Source organism: Diceros bicornis, chromosome 8 (assembly GCF_020826845.1).
Source record: "Diceros bicornis minor isolate mBicDic1 chromosome 8, mDicBic1.mat.cur, whole genome shotgun sequence".
NCBI lineage: Eukaryota > Metazoa > Chordata > Mammalia > Perissodactyla > Rhinocerotidae > Diceros > Diceros bicornis.
Genome location: NC_080747.1, coordinates 43,275,993 through 43,294,213, shown reverse-complemented (window position 1 = coordinate 43,294,213; position 18,221 = coordinate 43,275,993). Strand labels below are relative to the sequence as shown.

Here is an 18,221-nt window from a genome sequence, read left to right as displayed (position 1 = left end):
AATAATTATAATATTGGATTATAAAATAAATAGTAAAATAAGTACCCAAGAGTCCATAGTGATATAAATAAATAACTGAATGCATGAACAAATTCAGAGGAAGTAACACCTCTTCCTCACTGAAGAGTTCCAATTAATAAGTGTAGATGGAATGAGGAAAATAGAAAAGTCACCATCTGAACACCACAGTAATAATCCTCCATGGGCAAGATTTGCTAAAATGAGTGAGTGAAAGTTTAAATAGAAACAGGATATTTGCATAATCTCAAAATTTTAGTAATTATAAAGGAGGAAGTAGTAAGTTTACAGTGTAGTTTTGGCAGACCCCGTGTTAGGGAAATGACCAAAGTTAACATCACCAGTAATACATGTTGACATCAAGTAACTCCTGATATGATGCACTGAGGAAGACATATCACCTCTGTAGTATCCTTCTGAATAATGCATAACCTCAGTCTAATCATTAGAGGAACTCAAATTTGAGGGACTTTCAAAAAACAACTGACCAGGTTAACATCAGTAAGGATGGCAGAGTAGAAAGCTCCAGGAATCCATCTCTCCACATAGACAACAATTGTACTGGCAGAAACTGTGACAGAAACTAAAGTGACAGCTTTGGAACTCAAGTCTGTTTGGACACTTGCAGCTTATAGGATAAAGCTTGGCTGGTAAATTGCCGTTAGTATTGGTTGATTTCAGTCCTTGGTGTGTAATAGCTATCCATCCCTCACCTCCCAGCTCTGTGTCAGGCAGCTGGGTGGGCAACAACCTTTGTTTCTGGCACAGCTTGCTGGAGCTGGGGTGGGCAATAAGGACTTTGTCCTCACATATCAAGGTTCTGTGTTCTGATTGCAGATTGCTGCTTCTGAATGCAGAGGTAGAGGCACAGAGACTGGCTGCCAGTGTGTCAACCCTTACTGGCTTAGGTGGCTTCCAGGGGATTTAAAGGGGCCACATCTGGTTTTGTTTTGTTTCTGACATTCAAAAACAACCATATATTTGGGGGAATTTAGAAAGCCTTGGAAAAGATGAAGGCTCAGGAAAAACCTAAGAAGACCTTATGCTTTCACCTCAGGCTGATCTCTGGCACAGAGACCCTACAATACTTTAAAAAATAACATAAACATAGAGAAGGAGGAGAATCTAATTTCCAGAGTTACCACATTATAAAAATCAAATGTTCACTTTTCAACAAAAAAATCACAAGGCATACAAAGAAACAGGAAAGTATAGCCCATCGAAAGGAACAAAATAAATCAATTTAAAATATACCTGAGGAAGCCCAGATGTCAGACTTACTAGACAAAGACTTTAAGACAACTGAATTAAAGATGCTCAAAGAGCTAAAGGAAGACATGGACAAAGACAGGAAAACATCATATGAACAAAATGAGAATAGCAATAAAGAGATAGAAATTATAAAAAGAAACCCAAAAGATATTCTGAAACTAAAAAGTAGAATAATTAAAGTGAAATATACACCAGGGACCTTCAAAAGCAGATTTGAACACGCAGAAGAAAGAATCAGGAAATTTGAAGATAGGACAATTGAAATTATTGAGTCTGAGGAAGAGAAATTAAAAAGAAGGAAGAAAAGTGAACAGAGCCTAATTAGCCTTGTGGTATACTATTAGGTGAACCAACATATGTAGTGTGGGAATCCTAGCAGAAGAAAAGAGAGAGAGGGGCAGAAAGAATATTTGAAGAAATAATGGCCGAAAACTTCCCAAATTTGACAAAATATATAAATCTACAAATCACAAGATGCTCAGTGAACTCCAAGTAGGATAAATCAGAGAGAACCACACCAAGACACAACAAAATCAGCTATCAAAAAACCAAGACAGAAGCTTGAAATCAGCAAAAGAGAAGCAATTTGTCACATACAAGATACTCTTAATAAGACCATCAGCCAATTTCTCATCAGAAATCTTGGAGGCCAGGAGGCAGTGTGTTGATATATTTGAAGTGCTGTAAGGAAAAAAAAAAAGCTGTTAACCAAGAGTTCTATATCTGGCAAAGCTATGCTACACGAATGAAGGAGAAATTAAGACATTCCTATATAAAAGCTAAGTGAATGTCTTACAACTAGAATTGCCCTAAAAATTAGCTAAAGGAGTCTTTCAGGCTGAAATTACAGGGCACTAGACTGTAACTCAAAGCCATATGAAGAAATAAATAACATAGGTGAAGGTAACTACATAGGTAAATATAAAAGCCAGTATTACTGTACTTTTGGTTTTTAACTCCTTTTTTTCTATATGATTTAAAAGGCAAATGCACAAAATGATAATTACAAATTGATGTTAATAAATGCACAATATATTACAATGCAGTGTGTAACAATAACAATATAAAGGGGGAGGGATGAAGATGTATAGGAGCAGAGTGTTTGTATGCTATTGAAACTAAGTTGGTATTATTCACAGTAGGTCATTATAAGATATTAATTTTAATCCTTAAGGTAACCGCTAAGAAAAAAATAAAAGAATACAGAAAAGAAAAGATGAAGGAAATCAAAATAGTACACTACAAAAATCAACTAAATAGAAGAAGAAGCCGTGATGGAAGAATTGAGGAACAAAAAGCATGTACTAAATACAGAAAATAGCTAAATGGCAGGAGTGAGTCCTTCTTTATCAGTAATTACTTTGTTGTGTTGGTCCCAGCCTACTGATAGTGATGCTACTGGCTAGGAATGCCTGATGCACTCACCCGGGCCCGTATTACTCATGTGTTGCGGCTTGACTGGCCCTTGTGGTTCTTATTACGATTGCAGGATGGACTTCAATAAGAAACCATCAGGGAACTTTGAAGAACAAGATTTATTACTCACAGGTCCTGGAGGATACGTGGCATACTTGAAGGCCACATAGCCAGGTCATGGGTAGAGAGAGAGACAAGGCAGACCCGGGGCTCTGCTTTTATTAGCGTCCAGTGGTGGGGTGTCTAGATTTTGCAGGCTCACTCTTTCTTGGCTAATTTAGAGCATAAGAGCTGGAATTAAGGTATGGGAAGGGAGAAGCGGGGTCACACAGTGGTCAGTTATCTAGGTTACCCGGGGCTTTTTGGAAGAGGGACCTTCAGGAGTAGGGGCAGTCTAATTCCTTATTTAGTTGTTTTGCTTGTAGCTGTGTCGTACAGCTGGCAATATGTTTTTCAAGATGGATGTCTTTTGAAATGAATGCCTTGGCAATCAAAAGCTTAATTTTAGGCACTTACATTATAATCAAAAAGCTTAATGTTGGGCACTTACATTACATACTTTAAATGTAAATGATTTTTAAAGTAATCCAATTAATCTCCAATTAAAGGCAGAAATTAGCAGAATAATTAAAAAGAAACACAATCCAGATCATGAAAACCAAAGTAATCTTGAGAAAGAACAAAGTTGGAGGAACCACACTTCCTGATTTCAAAACTTACTACAAAGCAACAGTAATCAAAACAGTGTGGTAGTGATGTAAGGATAGACATCCAGACCAATGGAATAGAATAGAGAGCCCAGAAAGAAACCCTCTCATATATAGTCAAGTGCTTTTCAACAAAGGTCCAAGACCATGCAATAGGGAAAGGACGATCTTTCCAACACATGTTTCTAGGATAACTGGATATCCACATACAGAAGAATAAAGTTGGACTCCTACCTCACATCATATACAAAAATTAACTCAAAACAGATTAAAGAACTAAAACTATAAAACTCTTTGAAGAAAACATAGAGGGAAAAGTCCATGATATTGGATTGGCAATGATTTCTAAGCTATGACACCAAAAGCAGGCAACAAAAGAAAAAAATAGACAAATTGGACTTCATCCAAATTTAAAACTTTTGTGCATGAAAGGACACTATCGAGAGTGAAAAGACAACTCACACAACGGGAGAAAATATTTTTAAATTGTATGTATGATAGGGATTACTAACCAGAATATAAAAAGAACTCCTAAAACTCAACAACAAAAAGTCAAATAACCCAATTAAAAAACATGCAAAGGACTTGAATAGACATTTCTCCAAAGAAGGTATACAAATGGAAAATAAGCACATGAAAAGATGCTCGATTAGTCATTACAGAAATGCAAATAAAAAATACAGTGAGATTCCACTTTAGTCCCACTAGGGTGGTTATAATAAAGAAGACAGACAATAACAAAAGTGTTGGTGAGCATGTGGAGAAATTGGAACCCTCATACATTGCTAGTGTGAATGTAAAATGGTGCACTGCTTTGAAAAACAGTCTGGAATTTCCTCAAATGTTAATCATAGAATTTCCATATGATCCAGCAATTCCACTCCTAGATATATATACCCAAGAGAATTGAAAAGACAAAACGTGTGCATGAATGTTCATAGCAGCTTTATTTACAATAGCCAAAAAGTACAAAAAACCTGAATGTCCATCAACTGGTGGGTGAATAAACAAAATATGGTACAGTCGGCCCTCTGTATCCTGAGTTCCAGAGTTCTGCATTTGGGGATTCAACCAACCGCAGATTGTGTACTATGTTTATGGTCTGCAATTAGTTGAATCAGGGATTTGAGTGTCTGCCGATTTAGTATCCACAGGGGTCCTGGAACCAGTCCCCCTAGGATACCAAGGGATGACTGTATATTCATACAATGGAATGTTGTTCAGCCATGGAAAGAAATGATATATACTGATACACGCTACAACAGGATTGAATCTTGAAAATATTACGCTAAGCAAAAGAAGCCAGTGACAAAAGGCCACATTTTATATGATTCCATTTATATGAAATGTCCAGAATAGGAAAATCCATAGAGATAGAAAGCAGATTATTAATTGCCTGGGCCTGGGATGGGGGAATAGGGAATAACTGCAAATAGATGCGTGGTTTCTTCTGGGGCAATAAAAATATTCTGGAATTAGATAGTGGTGATGGGTGCACTATTTCTTGAATATTTAAAAAAATCACTGAATTGTACACTTTAAATAGTTGAATTTTATTATATATGAATTATATTACAATTAAAAACTAAAGATCTGGAGGAACTGTAACTCACATATGACTACTTTGGAAAATAGTTTGGCAATTTCTTATGAAGTTACATATGCCTTTAACGTATAACCAAGCGATTACATTCCTGGATGTTTACTTGAGAGAATTGAAGATATTTGTTAATACAAAGACTTGTACATGAATAGTCACAATAGCCAGAAACTGGAAACAACCCAAAAGTCCATCAATATGAAGAATGAATGTGAGGTGAATGAATAAGCAAATTGTAGTTTACTTATGAAATGGAATATTACTCTGTAAGGATAGTAAGCCCAGCGCTGGTGGTCTAGTGGTTAAGATTCAGCGCTCTCACTGCCACTGCCCAGGTTTGTTTCCCAGTCAGGGAACCATACCATCCATTTGTCAGTTGTCATACTGGTGGTGGCTGCATGTTTCTGTGATGCTGAAAGCTATGTCGCTGGTATTTCAAATACCAGCAGAATCACCCATGGTGGATAGGTTTCAGTGGACTTTCCTGACTAAGACAGACTAGGAAGAAAGACCTGGCCACCCACTTCCGGAAAAATTGGCCACGAAAACCCTATGAATAGCAGCGGAGCATTGTCTGATGTAGCACCAGAAGGTGAGAGGATGGCACAAAAAAGACAGAGCAGGGTTCTGCTCAGCTGTACCCAGGGTCGCTAGGAGTTGGAACCCACCTTACTGGCACTAACAACAACAAAGAGTAGTAAGCAAACAACTGATACACACAATAGCTTTGGTGGAATTCAAAAACATTATACCAGATGAAAGAAGCCAGACACAGGAGAGTATTTGGTGTATGATCATCTACATCATTTAAAAAATAGGACTTTTAAATAAAAATATAAATTTCCAAAATTGACTCAATAAGAGATAGAAAAGCATAATTAAGATAGCCTTCTTCCTAAAATTTGTTCTGTAGCTGATTTTTCTCTACTTTCCTTTTCTTTTTTTTTTTTTGTGAGCATAATTGAGAAGATAGCCTTCTTCCTAAAATTTGTTATCTAGCTGATTTTTCTCTACTTTCCTTTTCTTTTTTTTTTTTTTGTGTTAGCCTTGAGCTAACATCTGTTGCCAATCCCCTTTTTACTGAGGAAGATTGGCCCTAGGCTAACATCCGTGCCCATCTTCTTCCACTTTGTACGTGGGATGCTGCCACAGCATGGCTTGGTAAGTGGTGTGTAGGTCTGCGCCCGGGATCTGAACCAGTGAACCCTGGGCCACAAAAGCAGAGTGTGTGTACTTAACCACTACGTCACTGGGCCGGCCCCCATGATTTTTCTCTACTTTCAAGGCACAGATAATTCCTATGTTTTTATAGAGCTGGAAATGTTACTAATTTATTGCATATGACATTATTATATTTATTGATAATATAACCCTATTATTACAATCAGACAAGCCTAGTTCAGGAAATAATAGACTCATGGTTCTTAAGTTGGTTAGTCAAAATAATCACCTACCATTGTTACTAGAAATTTAGATTTCTTGGTGAATTGATTTCACGATAATGCAATTCACAAAATTCAGACTATGGGAAGCTTTGGACAAGCCATCTAGTTTCCTTCAACAAAGAAATTTGAATAAACAAACTTTAACAAATGGAGACAGTACCTAATGCCACTGAACTGTACACTTAAAAATGGTTAACATGGTAAATTTTATGTATATTTTATCACAGTTAAATACACTTTTTTAAGTGGAAAGAATAGGATTAATTGAATAATACCTGAATATATAAGGAATTATCATTGTTTTAGGTGTGATTATGCCATGTGAATTAAATTTTTTAAAGTATTGTCATAGAGATATATAATGAAATATTTACAGATGAAATGACATCATGTCTTATATTTGCTTCAGAATAGCCCTTGAGATGGGGAGTTAATGGGGGTAGAGATGAAAGAAGACTGGCCTTGAATAGAAATTATTGATGGAAGATACATACATCTGGGGTCTTTTTACTTTTATATATGTTAATAACTGTCCATAATAAAAAGTTAAAAATGCACCTTCCTGAGACCAACACCAAGAGGTAATATTCAGTAAATTTGAGTTGGGTCTCAGGAATATACCCATCTGTGGAACATGCCATACCCAAGTGATTCTCATACAGGATGTCCACATGCCTCAAGTTGAAAAATATTGCTTTAGACCAATTTCACTTTTGAAACACAGATGCCAAAATCTTAAATACAATATTAGCAAATAAAATGGTGTATTAAAATAATCATAGATAGTGAATAACTAGGGTTTATTCAAGGAATGCAAGGATTGGTCAGTGATAGTAAACCCAATGATGTAATCATTTGTGTCAGCAGAATTTATTAAGATAATTAATGCTAGCTGCTGTAACACAACCACAAAATCTTAGTGGTTTCACATGAAATTTCCTCACTCACAGATGATGCATGTCTACAATTCTGCTAATCAGCTCTCCTCCCGGTGATGACTAGGGATCTGGGCTCTTTTCCTTAGGGGCCACATCATCTCGGAATCCTTTACCTCCAGCCCTGTGGACCAGGGACACAGTGTGAAAGATGGCAAGAGACATTTCAGGGATGAGACACAGAAATGCACGTATCACTTTCACTCATGTTGCATTGGATATAATCCAGTTTTTTGGCCCCACTCTAACTGCAAGGAAAGCTGGCAAATGCTGTCTTCCTGTGAGCCCTGGGAGAGGAAGCTATACTGATGACCACCCAAATAGTCTCTGCCATGGAGATTAAAGCGAGATACCATACGTAGAAGTTCTTTCAGTTGCATATTCCACATCAAAAGTCCAAATCTAATTGCCACCAAATTATGGCATTATTTTCATATCTCTGCTGTCACTTTGGATGTATGGAAAAAGGAAACTGTAACCTTTCAAATTTTTACTTGTTCTTAAGAAAATTCTGTAGTCATCTTGATAGCTCTGATTTAAAGCAAATTCTTCATTTAAAACCAAAACAAAACAGCAGCTAAAAATTTTTTTGACTTTTTTTTCAAAAGCAGTTTTAGGTTCACAGGACAAGTGAGTGGCAAGTATAGAAATTTCCAATATAGCTCCTGCCTCTACACATGCAAAGCCTCTCCCATTATTAACATCCCCCACCAGAGTGATACATTTGTTGTAATTGATGAACCTACATGGATACATCATAATCTCCCAAAGTCCATAGTGTACATTACAGTTCATTCTTGGTTTACATTCTTTGGGTTTGGACAAATGCATAATGACATATATCCATCATTATAATATCATACAGAGTATTTTCACTGCCCTAAAAATCCTCTGTGCTCTCCCTATTCATCCCTCCCCCACTGCCAACCTCTGGCAACCACTGATCTTTTTATTGTCTCCATAGTTTTGCCTTTTCCAGAATGTCACATATTTGGGATCATACAGTATGTAGCCTTCTCAGATTGGCTTCTTTCACTAAGTAAAATGCCAGGTCTTTTCATGGCTTGATAGCTCATTTGTGTTTAGTACTGAATAACATCCCATTGTCTGGATGTAGCATAGTTTATTTATCCATTCACCTACTGAAGGACATCTTGGTTGCTTCTAAGTTTTGGCAGTGATGAATAAAGCTGCTATAAACACCCATGTGCTGGTTTTTATGTGGATGTAAGTTTTCAACTCCTTTGGCTAAATACCAAGGAGCGCAGTAGCTGGATCATGTGGTAAGGGTATGTTTAGTTTTGTAAGAAACCTCTAAACTTCCAAAAACCTTCCACAAGCTGTGCCCTTTTGCGTTTCCACCAGCAGCGAGAGCTCCTGCTGCTCCACATCCTCCCCAGTACTTGGCGTTGTCAGTGCTCCACGTTTTGGCCATTCTAATAGGCGTGTAATGGTCTCTTGTTGTTTTAATTTGCATTTCCCTGATGACATAGATGTGGTGCATGTTTTCATATGCTTCTTTGTCATCTGTGTATCTTCTTTGACGAGGTGTCTGTTAAGGCCTTTGGCCCATTTTATAATCATGTGGTTTGTTTTCTTATTGTTGAGTTTTTACAGTTCTTTGTATATTTTGGATAACAGTCCTTTAACAGATGTGGGTTTTGGAAATATTTTCTCCCAGTCTTTGCTAAGGAGATAGGTTCCTAGAGACAAAAGTTTTCCCAGCAGTTGTCTGATCCCCAGAGTAGTTTGATAGTAGGGCATAACTGGAACATAGTTCCAGATTCCTCAATTTCTGGATTGCCACAGAGAAAGCTGTTTCCTCCGCAGACCAGTTTTGCAGTGTTGTTCTGGGAGTCATTCCTGGTAGCCCAGCCTAGAGTCTCCTCCTTCCTCTTTCCATTGAGTTTGTAAAGCATTTAATTCCCCCGATTAAGCTTCTTTCTGCTTAAAATAGCTAGAGGGCTTTCTGTTTATGCAACTGAATCTCAACTGATATGATTGTTAGGTGAAAAATGCAGGCCATTGAACAACTGTCACTTCCTGGTGGCAAAACTAACCTAGGTATTTATGTCTCTCCCTGCTTAATACCACTGAAATAAAGAAAACTGAGGAGGAGAAGGTGGAGGAGGGGAGGAAGAAGAGAAGTAGTTCAGAGTTGCATCATTAAGTGGGGCATGGTGCCATCACTGGAACAAAAACTGTTTGAAATTTTTGAAAGATATTAAGCCAGTGAGATCAAATTGAGGGAAGTTAATGATAATGATGCCAAATACTCAATGCAAGCAAAATAGGACTGACAAAAGATCTTTGGAGTAACTGTAAGTTCTGAATATCTGGGCCCGTAGAGGGAAAATTTAAGGACTTCAGTTTGAAAACCATGAGAGGGCCCTAGACTTGGATTAGTATTCTTGCCATTTTCCTCTAGGCTACATTTTGCTTAGATTAATTGTTATGTAGGTGAGTGGTTCTACCTGACGTATTTCTACTAGGTGAAATAAGGACAGGGTGTTTTAAAATATACCTGGGATTTTATATTTATTTAGGTATGGTGAAGCCAAGAGATTAGGAGATAATTGCCCTTGAAAAGATTGTTTGTTACTTACAATTCTCAAGAGTAGGGGGCATGCCCCACAATGCAGGGCCACACAGGGAAGCACCAGAGTTGGCCAAGAGGCAGAAGGAGTGAGGGAATAGCATGGACATGAGGCTTTATTGTGATGTCTGTGGGAAATGCAAGCTAGGCAGGGTAAGCAGATTTAGGATTGGCTAGTTTGAATAATTTTTCAGGCTCTGAGTTATAGTGGCTGTCTCTAGTTGCCTGGTACCTGGCCCAGGGATGATTAGGGCGGGGGGATAGTGGCTCAGCCCAGTAAAGCAGGTGGTTGAAGGATTGAGCTGTGGATCAGTTGGTTTGCATTTAAGGAATGTGCTCTTGGGCAGGTGTTTGCTATCTTTAGGAATTAGCTAACCCTGGGAGAGGCAGTCTCTCCAGGATCAGCAAGGCCCCAGATGCCAGAGCATCCAAGAATATAGAAAATAAGAAAATATCATTAATACACAGAGAAAAAAGGGCAGTAATTACTCCCAGATAACTTAGAGATATACAATCAGTAACTTGTAAGAAACTTGCAGATGTGTCAGAAACCATTTGGATTTGCTTCATGAATCCAAGAATTCAACAATTAAATCAAAGTATATAAATTTTGAGAGTTGTTTAACAAGTTTTAAGATTCTCTACAGATGAATTGCTAGGTAACATTTATTGAACGTTCACTGTTCGCTAGTGCAGGGGAGGAAGATCTATCCTCTACCCACTCTGGGTCCTTTCTGGCTGGGCTACGAATTAAATTGACATGAGACAGAATAACAGGAGAGAATTAAACAAAGCTTTATCACATGTATACATGGGAGAGACCCAGGAATAACTGGGTAATGACAAAATGGTGGAGGTTCTCATCTTAAATATTATCTTCAGGTAAAGACAAAGGAGGATGTTGGGGGTGGGGGGAGTCAGCTATGGGAGAGTACCAGAAAAGCACAGTAAACAAGATTAAGGTTAACATGCAGATTTAAGTTCTTGCACTGATAAGAGTGTCTAGAGATAAGGTCAGTCACCCTTCTTCCTGGTACAGAGAGGGAGATGATACCTTTACAAATGGAGATTTCCCTTATAAATGTAAATGTCTCTTACAAAGGATAACATCTACTTTTACTTGGTTTTCAGAGCTTTGATAAGAATGGGTTTATCGGGCTGGCTCCGTGGCTTAGTGGTTGAGTGTGTGCGCTCCGCTGCTGGCGGCCCCGGGTTCGGATCCCGGGTGTGCACCGACACACCGCTTCTCTGGCCATGCTGAGGCTGCGTCCCACATACAGCAACTAGAAGGCTGTGCAACTATGACATACAACTATCTACTGGGGCTTTGGGGGGAAAAATAAATAAAGTTTAAAAAAAAAAAAAAAGAATGGGTTTATCAAGGACCCTCCCAGTCTATCCACAACCAGAGTTGTCTACGGTGATGGCCTATCCTGGGGACAGGCCTTCTATCTTAAATTCTTTTAGGCAGTTAGTGGGGGGCAAGGTCAAAGTTTCTGAGTCTTCTGAGCCTTTATTGTCTTCAGCTCAAAATAATCCGCATACCAGAGTGGCACATCTTGGGCGGCCTGCCCTGAACCCCATCACTAGTTACCATTCTAAGAAATTTACATATACTATCTCATTTAATCTCCCACAATCCCATGCCAGTAGGTATTAGTATTATTCCAATTTGCAGTTGGGGAAACTGAAGCTTAGAGAGATTAAATAACTTGCCCCAATTCATGATGCTAGTAAGTGGGAGCTGGCATTTAAAACCCAGTTTAGTCTGACCTCAGAGTCCAAACTCATAATCACTCTTCTCTACCACCTCTCTACCTGCAATAAATTTATAACAGGTAATTACACATATTCACAAAGGCTTTGGACTGAAGGTCAGTTTAGCATGATACTTAAGATGATGTAAATGAGGACAATAATAGTACCAAGTTCATAATGTTTTTGTAGGGATTAAATTAGTTAATGTAATGCACTTAAGATAGTGTCTGGCAATGCAGTAAGCACTCAAAAAATGTTAACTATTATTATTATGTATATTCTCCCTTAATAAGTGTTTAACCTGTGAGTGAAAATTTCTTGGCCCAATGTCTAAATAAAGTCTCCATAGCTATGATTAAGACCTAGTCTTTAATAAAAATAAATTTAAAAGTCAATAGCTAACTTTTTATACTTTGTAATACTCATAACACAAATTCCCATATAAAAAGAGAAATTGACATTATAATTCCATTAATAATTATTCTATTATTCTTTAAAGTGTTTGACAGGTACTAGCATTACATTTATTGCCCTAAATTATTACTGTATATAGGAATGAACTTAAGACTATAACAATTTTCTTATGTAATTTAATTTCATTTTTTTTACTTAGAGAAAAACGGTTACAGGAATGGAAAGCTCTTAAGAAAAAACAAAAATTTGGGGAATTAAGAGAAATTTCTGGAAATCAGTATGTGAGTGAAGTCACAAATGCAGAAAAAGATGTATGGGTTATAATTCATCTATACAGATCAAGGTAATTACCATAGCATTTTTGCAAAATGTTAATATATTAATGTTTTAAGGTATATATTTCTGGTGTTAAGGGTTTATAAAGCATAAAACAAAGACTACTCAAGAAAAAGAAATATATGTATATATACACATATATATGTATAGAGTCTTTGGGTTCAGGGATTAAATTAAGTATTTTAATAAATTTTCATGTCTAATTTAAAGAACTTGGCACACTTCTGATACTGAACCTGGTAATCTCAAATTCGTGTGCCAGATGCCCAGCAAGCCAAACGCTGAGACATCCATGCTTGGAGATGGAGAAAGATTTATTTACATTGGCCAAAATGAGTAGGTGGGAGCCTAGGTTTGCTCAAATCCGCCTCCCCAAGAATGGAAAGCAGGGGGGTTTTATAGAGCTAAGGGGCTTGGCAGGACAAGCTCCAGGGGAACAAAAGGATCACTTCTGATAAGCCCCTGGGCCATATGATTTCTGGGCTTCAACCGCTGCCGAGGGCTGGCCATCCAGTGATCCCAACCTCCCCGGAGGCATTCTCTTTCTCCTGCAAAACAAAGTCACAAATCCTCTGGAAAACACGCTCACAAATCCTCTATATCCCTGAGTCACCCCTCAAGTTCAACAGGAAAAACAGCAAATTGGTTTAATATCTACAGTACCCCTAAGGTACTTAGCTTCACTGCTTAGAAAGATAAGTACTCTTTGGCAGTTAATTAAAAAAAAAATTTATATTATGGAAAATTTCAAACATACAGAAGAGTAGAAAGAATGATAAAGTGAGCACCCTAAATATCGACCAGGTGGATTGAACAATGAATATTTTGCCATATTTATATCATTTTTTGTGTGTGTGCGTATTTGCAGAATGATTTCAAAGTAAATTACACACAGCATGATGCTTGACTCCTAAATACTTCAGCATGTATCTTCAAAACATAAGAGCATTTTTCTATATAACCACTGTTAAAAACAAAATTCCACCAAGTAAATTTGAAGATCTAATTGGCTTTATTCAACGATTCATGAATCACTCGGCATCTCATCTAGCAAGCAGAGAGATATACTCCTAGGAGTTATACAAAATGGAAGGTTTTTATAGGAAAGAGGGTGTGGCAAGGAAGTTATTAGCAAAAGAAAAGGAAGGATTATTTTGGGCCAGGACATCTTCTCTTTTGAGGAGAAGGGAAAGTCAAGGATTTTATTATGCAGATTACCTCTTCTTCCTCTGGGGGATAGAGAGGGCCCATGTGACAGATTACCTCATTGGTACTGACCAGTAAATTCCAGACTGGTTGATTAACATTACATTTCAGGGGAAGGTTGAAACTGCAATTAGGTTAGGTATTAAATCTAGGTTTGGTATCATGGGCTTTAGCACAAGTGATGCCATTTTGGCCCTGTGGTTTTTGTCTTTAACACAATACCATTTTCTCACCTAACAAAATTAAAATAATTCCTAATAGCATCTAATACCCATTCCTTACTCAAATTTCCCCAGCTGAGTTCAAAATGTCATTTATAAATACATATATTTTTGAATATGGATCCAGTCAAGGATTATGCTGTGCATTTGGATATATCATGCCTCTTAAGTCTTTTTTTAACGGAACACTTCCTTTGCACTCCCCCAGCCCCCAAAACAGTTAATTTTAGAGGGACAAGTTGTAAAAAGTATAACCCAAATGTCCCTAGGCCTCACCAGCCTGGTATAACGGTAATTGGGGAGAGTGGACTTTTCCCCAACTCTGCCAAAGAGGAGGCGCGAGCTCCCAGTTTCCCGAATCTCCCATAGAAACAGCCCCTGTAGCTTTAGTTCCCAGCCCCTCTACCTGGGCTCCCAGCCAATCCAGGCACAGAGGCCATGACAGCGGCCCTCATTGTCCTTATCTCCTTCTCTGAATAAAGAACATCTTCTCTCTTCAGGTCCTCAGGGAAATTCTGTACAGAGCAATTTATGCAAATTAGAGCCCTGCTGTTTACCAGCTCACTAGTTCCTCAGACAAATTTTGATAGTACACCATGACCCATAAAAGCAGATATTACTTTGATTCTAACTAAAATGCTTGGCAATTAATTTTTGAATAGTTTAAAGCCTTAAAAAGAATCGTTTCTCATTTTTCCTATACCATGTATCTGGTTAAACCAATTTGTAAATGCTGCTGATTTTGGTTCTTCACAAATGAGCATGAGAAATACCAACATTTACAATACTGGGATCTGTGTGATAAATGTTATATACTGAAGTGGTTCACTGAATGTCTTTTCTGAGACCCATTATGATTAGCAGAATAGACGTTGGTTCTGAATGCTCATACCATGGTGTAAAAATATTTACTTTAATGGTTATTTCTAGGTAAATTACTAGTTTTGAAAATCATTTTCAAAAATTCATAGAAGAGATTGAATGTGTTTTAGTCTCAGCTAGGCTGTTGCAAACTGTTATACGTTTTGATGGACTCAAAGAGTAAGGATCTGTTTTTATAATATTTTAAGTATTTGTGACCTTCTCAGATGGATTTTCGGGGCAATCTAAGACAGTTAAATAAAATATTAGTTTTCTTGACATTAAGAAAATGTATTCATGTGTCAATATAAAACATACATTTTAAGAAAATTAACAAATTTTTTTGGCAACTAGACTTTTGGTAATGAATACCATGCAGTCTATACAAAGTTGAAATATAATGATGTACATCTGAAATTTATATGTATAAACCAATGTGACCTATTTTATTAGACTGAGATGAGTAGTCTTTTTTTAAAGATACTGTGTGTACTGTTTCTCTTTTTAGCATCCCAGTGTGTTTGTTGGTTAACCAGCATCTTAGTCTCCTAGCAAGAAAGTTTCCAGAAACTAAATTTGTTAAAGCCATCGTGAATAGCTGTATTCAACACTACCATGACAATTGTTTACCAACAATTTTTGTTTATAAAAATGGTCAGATAGAAGGCAAATTCATTGGAATTATAGAATGTGGAGGGATAAATCTCAAGCTAGAAGGTAATGATGTTATTTTAAAATTTTTTTTTAAAAAAAACAAGGGAAAACTTCCACAAATTAACAAATATCATGAAAGTTTATTTCCATAAAACATAAGGTTTTTTCCCTTGCTTCTAGTCTCTTCTTGTACGCTTCCAGATTAATTTTTCCATAATAATACTCTTATCATAACACCCACCTGCTTAAATCCTTAATGGTTCCTTGTCTCAAATAAGTTAAACATTCAGAATCTTCTGCTTGAGGATTTCAGCCCACGTATCCAACTGTATTTCTGGATGCTTTCTAGTTTCTGATTCAGCCAGGCTAGTCTTCAACCACTACCCCAGACACTCCTTACTCATTTGTGCTTTTATACTTTCATACTCTTTCCCTGTACTCAATATACTCTACCCTTCTCTACTCTCCCTTCCAAACCCCATTCTTTCATGGGTTTTCTAGGTTTCCATTTATCCCATTATGTGATTCTGGACCAATTCATAATCTGTCTTCATCTTCTCTACCGAATTTCTATAGCATATATTATCTATACAACTTATTTTTCACTTATCTTTGTGCTATCTGATTTTGTTGGTTAATCAATTCCCTTTGAGTTTTGTCTCCCTAACAAGTACAAGGATCATGTCTCCTTTTTTTTTTTTGGTGGTACACAGCACAGGACTTTAATAATTTTTACTTCCTAACCTAGTTCTAAGGCCATATCCTTGATCTAGTCATTTCTTGGAACTGCTTTAATTGTATAATATTAAAATCTTTTTCTCTTACCATTGTGTTAAAGCCATTGTGAATAGTTGTTTTTAACAACTATTCTTTCACTCTATCAGTCCCCTAAAGCTGTTTTTGGCCTTATCGAGACCTCCAATACTTTAATTATTACAGAATTACCCCCTTTTCCTTCTCCTAGTCTCTGAGGTCCCTCTTTGTTTTACCACCTTGTTTTTTCAGCTTGTACCTCATCTTTTTAATTAAAAAAAATTAATACATAAGAGTACAAACGATAATATAGCAAACATTCATGTAATCATTACCAAAAATAACAAATGTAAACATTTGTTCATGTTTGCTTCAGCTATTTGTTTATTTATTGTTGAAATAAACATTACAGATATAGTTGAAGTTACCTATATTTCCATTTCTAGTTCCATTCCCCTCCCTGCCTCCTTAGAGGCAATCACTGTCATGAATAGTGTGTTATCTGGTTCATCCTTTTCTTTAGTTCGTATATTAAAAAAATTTTTTTATTTGTCGTAAAATACACAGAACATGAAATTTACCATTTTAACCATTTTTTAAATATACAATACAGTATTATTAACTATAGTTACTATGCTGTATGTTACATACCCAGGACTTATTTATTTTATGTTACTTTATTTAACCATTTTTAAGTATACAGTTCAGTGACATTAAGTACATTCACACTGTTGTGCTATCATTACCATTAATCCATCTCTAAAACTCTTTTCATCTGGCATAACTGCAACTCTCTACCCAGTAAACAATAACTCCACATTCCCCTCTCCCTCTGGCCCCTGACAACCACCATTCTACTTTCTGACTCTATGAATTTGACTACTCTGAGTATTTCATATAAGTGACTCATACAGTATTTGTCCTTTTGTGACTTACCTATTTCACTTAGCTTAATGTCCTCAAGGTTCATCCATGTTGCAGCATGTGTCAAATTTCATTCCTTTTTTAAGGCTGAATAATATTCCATTGTACGTTTATACCACATTTTGTTTATCCATTCGTCTGTTGATGGACACCTGGGTTGCTTCTACCTTTGGGCTATTGTGAACAATGCTGCTGTGAACATGGATGTACAAATAATCTGTTCTAGTCCCTGTTTTCAATTCTATTGGGTATATACTCAGATGTAGAATTGCTAGATCATATGGTAATTCTATTTTAACTTTTTGAGCAACAGCATACTGTTCTCCATCGTGGTTGCACCATTTCACACTCCCACCAACAGTGCATTAGAATTCCAATTTCTCCACATCCTCACCAACCCTTGTTATTTCTGTCCTTTTTGTTTTTAAGTAACCATCCTAATGTGTGTGAGGTGTTTTCCCCAATGATTTTTAATGTTTCTTATGTCATTTTTCATGGTTCAAAAAATACTTCAATTTGTTTCTGAAGTATCTATGTTCCATGGGCCTACTTGTCTATCCCTGAATCAATATAGCTCTATGTTAATTATTATAGCTTTATAACAATCTGTTGTCTCTAGTAAGGCAAGTTTTCTTCAAAATTTCATATAAATGTTGGAATTTGCCAAGATCTGTGAAAAATCCTGTTGATTATTTATTAGAATCATATTTATGGATTAATTGTTGGGGACTTGATATCCTAATAACAGTGAATGTTCCTATCCATGAATGAGATATATTTTGTCATTTATTTTCGTCTTTAATGTTTTTTGTAATTTTCCTCATAAATATAATATATATATCTTACATTTCGTAATGTAATATATTTTTCAATTTTCCTCATAAATGTATTTTGTCATTTTCTTCATAAATGTTCTGTTCATCTATACAGTACTTAGGAATAAATTTAACAAAATGATGAATTTGCCGGGATGGGGGATTTTTGATTATCAATTTAATTCTTTTTAGTTTCTCTCTTGGATATATTTTGGTAATTCATATTTTTTTTGAAATTTTCCCATTAAAGTTTTCAAATATATTGGCATAAGTTTTTTTCATAGTAGTCT

The 18,221-nt window shown here is 36.6% G+C and overlaps 1 protein-coding gene across 1 annotated transcript in view; it reads left to right on the top strand.

Moving 5' to 3' along the window:
* The window catches only part of PDCL2 (phosducin like 2), a 40,186-nt gene that overhangs the window by 21,310 nt on the left and 655 nt on the right, over positions 1–18,221 (top strand). Inside the window, exons 4-5 of the mRNA XM_058547113.1 lie at positions 12,361–12,504; positions 15,294–15,502. Of these exons, the coding sequence (XP_058403096.1) occupies positions 12,361–12,504; positions 15,294–15,502 (353 nt within the window). The remainder of the gene's footprint in view (positions 1–12,360; positions 12,505–15,293; positions 15,503–18,221) is intronic.